This window comes from Corylus avellana, chromosome ca8 (genome assembly GCF_901000735.1).
Source record: "Corylus avellana chromosome ca8, CavTom2PMs-1.0".
Classification (NCBI taxonomy): Eukaryota; Viridiplantae; Streptophyta; class Magnoliopsida; order Fagales; family Betulaceae; genus Corylus; species Corylus avellana.
Genome location: NC_081548.1, coordinates 10,798,681 through 10,806,305, shown reverse-complemented (window position 1 = coordinate 10,806,305; position 7,625 = coordinate 10,798,681). Strand labels below are relative to the sequence as shown.

Below are 7,625 nucleotides of genomic sequence, written 5' to 3'. Positions count from 1 at the left end.
TCCAAATCAACCATTATTAGTGTAATTTATTGTTCCAATTTGAACACAAGAACAAATACACAAAAAGTCATTCCCGTGTTGAGATTGGATCAATAATGGTGATGCGTTAGGGGATGATCACATCATAACAGTTGTGATTATTCCCACACCATATTTAACTATTTAAGGGGATGCATCTATAAATAGTTAAGGGGATGGAGGACGAAGTCCATTCAGCTTTCTTTTAACTATTTCTCTTTGTTTTCCTCTTGGATTTCCACCCTTTTATCCTTCCGAACACTTTTATTCATTTTACTTCAAAATAAATTATCAGGATAAATCAAGTCTTTGGGAGTTGAGCCATGGCTATCAAAACAGTGAGATCTCTTGAAGCCATCTTCTCTTCATCTTCTTCCCCTCGTTCCAACTGGATCTATGATGTTTTCTTGAGTTTCAGAGGCGAAGACACGCGCAAAAACTTCACCGACCACCTCTGCTTTGCTTTGAGAGATGCTGGAATCAAAATCTTCAAAGATGACAATGAACTCCGAAGAGGACAATACCTTGCATCCGAATTGATACGGGCAATCCAAGGATCCAGAATCTCTATCATCGTTTTCTCAAGGAACTATGCAGCTTCGAGTTGGTGCATGGAGGAACTTGTGGAAATTATGGAGTGTCGAAGAACTTTGAAGCAACTGGTTCTACCTATATTCTATGATGTTAAGCCCTCTGATGTGGGAAACCAGACGGGTAGTTTTGCAGAAGCATTCGCGAAACATGAAGAGCATTACTTGTTGGACATGGACAAAGTTCTCAAGTGGAGAAGAGCTTTGTGTGAGGCTGCTAATTTGTCAGGGTGGGATCTAAGAAAAACTGCAGATGGGTAAGTTCGTATAAGCAATAGTTTTGTCTTTCACCTACTATATTTTAGTACATTTATAGTATCACATTGCGATATGTTTTCTGTATATACATATATTATAATATGAACATTTGTTTTATTAAAAAAAAAAAAATCTAACATAGTCAAAGTATAGTCATATATATCGGACATTATAAACAATGGAAGTAAGTTTTTAGGGTGGAACCACCTCAAAACTCTTTGCTTATCGCTTTCTCATTTTTCTCATACTTTCTTGTTTTTATTTTATTTTACTTTATATTCTATCAATTTTTTTTTAATTTTTATTTCATTGCTAAAAACAATAATCATATATATATATAAGCCGAATCACTCTTTAGAGGTAGTCTAGAATTACGACATGTGGTGTGAACCCATTTTTTTAAAAAAACTAAACCGGTTTTTTTAAGGCATAATTATATTAAAAAAAAAATAAGGAAAACTTCACTTTAAACTCCTGAATTACCATCCCTTTTGACATGCCCCCCTCAAACTTCAAAACTTCTCATTTTGGACCCCTGAACTTTCAATTTCTATCACTTTGGACCCCTCCGTTAGATTTTAAACGTTAAAAGTTAGACAATGATGTTTATACCCTTGACTTTTTTTACAAAATTCCAAATTCATCCTTAATTTCAAATTAATTTTTTTTAAAAAAACAAAATTATTAAAAAAAATCACAAGGTGACCCACTGTTGGGCCACCTTGCAACCTTTTTTTTTCAATTTTTTTTTTTTCATTTCTTTCATAAAAAGAAAATAGAAGGGTAATTTTGTCTTGTTAAGAGTTTTAATGGGAAAAATTGATGGAGGGGGTCTAAAGTGATAGAAATTGAAAGTTCAAGGGTCCAAAGTGAAGTTTGTAGAGAGTAAATAAGTCTACAAGAAGAAGAGTTAGTTAAGAAAGTTGTGGCCAAAATAACTGACAAGGTAATATAGTGTTATGACTAAGCCAACTCTTGTGCTCATCTCAAGTATTATTTCAACTTGAATGATAGTTGTAGTTTGTTATTGCCTTTAGAGGCATTGATAGAATTCAAATCATGGTGGAAATTTATTGATGTGATTTGATATTCCATCAAATCAAGTGGGAAAAAAAGCCTAGTTGACTTGGTTTATTTTGACCTACCTTTGCATACATATAGGCCACCTTTTAGTTTTTGAGACAGAAAGAGTGGAAATAACTAGAGAAAATGAAGAAAACCATTTGCAACTACGATACAAAAAATCTTACTTTGCCAGCTGCACTATAGGTTTGAAAAGAACAAAACACTATTCTTTGTCATGGAATTAAAAGCAAGGGTAATTTTTTTTGTCCGTGTGAGAGAGGTTTTGAGTCTATTGGATTTTGGGTTAACATAATTCTATGGTATAAAAATTTAGTTTCTTCAAACTTTGACCCATTAGTATGGGAAATGCTAATGAGTTAAGGATAATGGCCAAAACTAATATGTTCTAAGTTTTTACATATTCACGTATATGAAACTAATATTTCAATTCTTTCTTGTATAATGTGACTCTACCTAACTTCTTAAAATAATTTTCAGGCATGAAGCAAAGTTTATTAGGAAAATTGTTGAAGAGATTTCAAGAGAACTGAACAACACACACTTGTTTATAGCACTCTACCCAGTTGGAGTAGATTCCCATGTTCAAGACATAACTTTTGGGTTAAATGTTGGAGCTAATGATATTCGCATGGTAGGAATCTTGGGAATGGGCGGAATTGGCAAAACAACCATTGCTAAAGCCATTTATAACCAATTTTTTCATGGATTTGAAGGTAAAAGTTTTCTTGCAAATGTTAGGGAAACTTTCAAGGAACCTAGGGGTCAGGTTGATCTCCAAGAACAACTTCTTTCTGACATTTTGAAGACAAGCGAGATAAAGATAAGCAGTGTTGATAGAGGAATCAATATGATTAAAGAAAGACTTTGTAATAAAGCAGTACTTGTGATACTTGATGATGTAGACCAAACGGAGCAACTGAATGCCATATGTAGAAGGTGTGAATGGTTTGGTTTGGGAAGTAGAATTATTATAACAACAAGAGATGAGCATTTGCTAAAGGAGCTAGAAGTGGATAGTGTATATAGAGTTACAGCAATGAATGACATTGACTCTCTTGAGCTCTTTAGTTGGCATGCCTTTAGGAATAGTTATCCTATCGAAGATTATACTGATTTGTCAAGAAGTGTCGTTGCTTACTGTGGAGGGTTGCCACTAGCACTTGAAGTTTTGGGCTCATTCCTTTTCTCTAGGAGCATGCTAGAATGGAAAAGTGCATTAGATAAATTGAAGAGGATTCCTCATGAGCAGATTCAAAATAAACTTAGAATAAGTTTTGATGGACTAAGTGACAATACTGAAAAGGATATATTCCTTGACATATCATGTTTCTTCATAGGAAAGGATATAGACTATGTTGTAAAAATATTGGATGGCTGTGGTTTTTTTGCAAAGATTGGAATTAGTGTCCTCATTCAGCGGTGTCTTCTTAAAGTTAGTGAGACAAATGAGTTTACAATGCATGATTTGTTGCGAGACATGGGAAGAGAAATCGTTCGTGAAAAACACCCCAACGAACCTGGGAAATGGAGTAGATTATGGCTGCATGAGGATGCATTTGATATATTGACAAAGCACGAGGTAATAAGAACTTTCTCAATTGAAAACATTGAAAGAAAAATGAAGCTTTTTTTTTTTCTTTCTAAGATATATGTTATTCGGGAAGCAAATGCGTACTAATTCACACTGATCACATGCCTTGAAAGTGTAATCCATATATTTCTTATTTGAAAATAGGAACTTTTTTTTTTTTTCTTTCCTAACATCATTATATTGTTTTTGTAGTTGCAAATATGATTACATTATATTAAGCAAAGCAAGATAAATGAAATGATTAATAAGAAAGATTATGTGATAAGTTTGGATAATCACTTGTCTCATACAATACTTGTGTTTTTACAGGGAACAAATGCAGTTGAAGGACTTACTTTAGAATTGACAAGTCTAAGTAAGATGAATTTCAATTCAGAAGCATTTATTAAGATGCAGAGACTAAGATTACTCCAACTTGATCACATACGACTCACTGGAGACTATAAATATCTTTCCAAAGAATTAAGGTGGCTTTGCTGGCATGGATTTCCTCTCAAGTTCATTCCAAATGACTTTTATCCAAGAAACTTAGTTGTGATTGACTTGCAATATAGCAATCTCAAAAAAGTTTGGGAAAGTCCCAAGGTAAAATAATCAATTATTTGTTATTATTATTGTTATTTTTAATATTCTAGGCTCTAATATTGCGCTTTCCTTCCTTTTTAATTGGTTGTTTTCTCATTTGTTTAGCAGTTGCTTGAGAAGATGAAAATTCTAAATCTCAGTCACTCTCATTATCTGAGCCAGACCCCTGACTTTTCAAAACACCCAAATCTAGAGCAATTAATACTTGAAGATTGTACGAGTTTGCTTGAGGTTCACCACTCCATTGGAGATCTTAGTAATCTTGTTTTGGTGAATTTGAAAGATTGCAAATGCCTTAAAAGTTTGCCAAGGAGTTTCTATAACTTGAAGTCTCTAGAAACTCTCATTCTTTCTGGGTGTTCTAAAATGCACAATTTGGCTGACAACTTGGGGGAGATGGAATCATTGACAACTCTTCTTGTAGACAGAACTGCTATAAGACAAGTGCCTTTTAGTATAGTGCAACTGAAGAATCTGAAATATTTATCTCTATGTGGGTGTAAAGGATCACCGTCTAAGTCATTGCCATCACTCTTTTGGTCTTGGATATCACCAAGGAAAAGTCCTAAGTCAGTCAATCTACTGCCTGCTGCACTACAAGGCTTGAACTCACTAACACACTTATGTCTCTGGGACTGCAATTTATCGGATGACGGAATTCCTACAGATCTTTGGAATTTATGTTCTCTTAAAATTTTAGATTTAAGATGCAATAGTTTTGAAAGCCTATCAACAAGCCTAGGTGGTCTTTCGAAGCTTCAAGATCTCAAATTGGTCGCTGTAGAAAGCTTAAATCAATTCCGGATTTACCAGCAAGTTTGATTTTTTTAGATGCAAAACACTGCACTGCACTGGAAAGAATGCCGGATCTATCAAAGCTCTCAAATATGAATGGTTTGGCCTTTCTAACTGTCACAAATTAGTCGAAATTCCAGGTTTGGATAAGCGTTCAAATCCTATTGTGTTGTTTACATGGAAGGGTGCATGAATGTACACATACTTTTAAGCAAAGCTTCCTACGGCTACAGGTACATGTTTCTCTCTCTCTCTCTCTCTCTCTCTCTCTTAATTTTTTGGAGAAACTTCACTTTAAACCCCTGAATTATCGTGCGTTTTGACAAGTCCCCCAAATTTCAAAACCTCTCAATTTGAACCCCTTCTTCAGATTTTAAACGTTAAAAGTGAGGCAATGGTATTTATACCCCTGACTTTTTTATAAAATTTCAAATTTATCCTTAATTTCAAATTAAATTTGTTTTTTTTTTAAAAAAATTATTATAAAAAAAAAATCACAAGGCGACCCACAGTTGAACCACCTTATGAACCTTTTTTTCATTTTTTTTTTAAGAAAAAGAAAATTGAAGGGTAAATTTGTCCTTTTAGGGGTTTTAACACAAAAATTGACTGGGGGTGGGGCGAGTAAATTGCATCAAATTGAAAGTTCGAGGGATGAAATTGAGAGATTTTAAAGTTTGGGGGCTTGCCAAAACGCGTGGTAATTCAAGGGTTTAAAGTGAAGTTTTCCCTAATTTTTAACTAAAATAGAATAAGGGGAAAAAATATTTCTACGCCCTTGAACTATCCACCCATTTGCACTTTGACCTCTTATATTGAAAAAGTGACACTTGACCCCCAAAAACTTCCAAATTGTTGAAATTCAACCATTCTGACTTTTTTTTTTCCCCAAAGTGCCCCCATCCCAAGTTAAAAAAAAAAAAAAAAATTAATTAAGGGATGGCCGGCCACCCCAATTGGGCCTAGGGGTGGCTTCGGCCACCCGAGACCAAACACCGCTTAATTTAACTTTTTTTTAACTTGGGATAGGGGCATTTTGGAAAAAAAAAAAAAAGTCAGAATGGTCGAATTGCAACAATTTGGAAGTTTGGGGGGGGGGGGGGTGTCAAGTGTCACTTTTTAAACATTAGAGGTCAAAGTGGAAATGGATGACTAGTTTATGGGGGTAAAAAGTATTTTCCCATAGAATAATGTGTGGAGGAGGATTTCAACTTAAGACCTCTTTTATGATACCATGTTATCTCGTATCACTTAGTTAATACTTTAACATACATCATCCTCTGCTGATGTAACAGGAATGGGTTAGGCGTGGAGTTGGTAGAGTGTTTGGCATTGTCCTCCCCGGCAATCAAATCCCTGATTGGTTCACGTATCAGTGTGAGGGACCCTCGTTATATTTTAAAGTACCTACTGCTGATCCCATATTGAACGAGTTTGGTGTATGTGTTGTCTTTGCATCACGTGTTCAAGTATTATCTTCGTATAAACGTACCGTGTCATATATCAACCATACCAAGAATACAGTTCTGACTAATTTGGCAGTAACTAGTGGCCAATTCCCTCTTGAAGATCACCTATTGCTAGGCAATCGTGTTCTTACCAATGATTTTGAGGATGGTGATGAAGTAGAGGTTCTTCTAGATTGGGGGCCTGAAATCATTGTGAAGAAAATGGGGGTCCATCTAGTATATGAAAGGGTTGTAGATGGAAAAGATGAGGATCATGCCATTGTTGTCAGTGATGATGAGGATGACAATAACAATATAGAAAACAGATGCTCCTCCAAGAGAAAAATGAGATCTCCAAATATTATTGATGATCCACAAAATTTGATGAAAGAGAAAAAGCACAAAAAGCTTGCTACAGAGGAAAATGATTATTCTTTTTACTCTGTTGAGACGAGATCTCAAAAGTTTCAACTTGAGTAGTTGTAATATGTATGTATATATATATTCTTGTCTCACCTGCATTGTATAATTATTGAAATATGTCATGCTTCCAAGTGATTGTCGATGCAAGTTTCCTCTACAGTCTCCATATGCCATCCATCATGCCAAATTCTCTTAGAAAATAATCTATGTATGTTACAAGCCACAATAAGTAAATCCTAACATAGGGGTGTCAAAATTACCAAAATATTCTTCATCTCTTTTTTTTCTTTTTTCTTTTTTTTTTTAAAAAAAGCAAAAAGTAGGCATTGGTCAAGATTCATTGTATTTGATAATTTCTTTTTAGTATAGTTTATGATAAGTCACAAGTGTAAAGAGTAGGTAGTCCTTAAAAGGTAGCTCAATTGGCTAGAGATCACGCATCATGAAGCGGAGATTACTAGTTCGAATCCCATTTCTCATTTTCCCTCCTTCCCTTGTGTGAATGTGTAAAAAAATAAAAAAAATAAAGTTTACTCTATCTTTTAACTTAAAAAAAAAAAAAAAGAAAGAAAGAAGGTAACTATGTATTTTTATTTTCCAACTGTACATATCATTTGTAATGATTTCTCTATATATTGAATACACTTCAATAGGATCAATTATCCTGGCCAAATCGAGTAATTCTACGTACCATTTTTTTATCCTCTAAAGTTGTAGCATGGTTTCTCTACCAAAAAAAAAAAAAACTAATTTCTATGCATCACATGCTTTGGAGGACCAAACTACATCAACTTTGAAATGATAAAAACGTGATAAAAAGATGATGTATAA

At 34.3% G+C, this 7,625-nt stretch overlaps 1 protein-coding gene across 1 annotated transcript in view; it reads left to right on the top strand.

The window, feature by feature from the left end:
* The first annotated feature begins 341 nt into the window (after positions 1–341).
* The window catches only part of LOC132190883 (disease resistance protein RUN1-like), a 10,888-nt gene continuing 3,604 nt past the window's right edge, over positions 342–7,625 (top strand). Inside the window, exons 1-5 of the mRNA XM_059605909.1 lie at positions 342–865; positions 2,430–3,531; positions 3,853–4,128; positions 4,237–4,944; positions 6,219–6,656. Coding sequence (XP_059461892.1) covers positions 342–865; positions 2,430–3,531; positions 3,853–4,128; positions 4,237–4,944; positions 6,219–6,656 — 3,048 coding nt within the window. The remainder of the gene's footprint in view (positions 866–2,429; positions 3,532–3,852; positions 4,129–4,236; positions 4,945–6,218; positions 6,657–7,625) is intronic.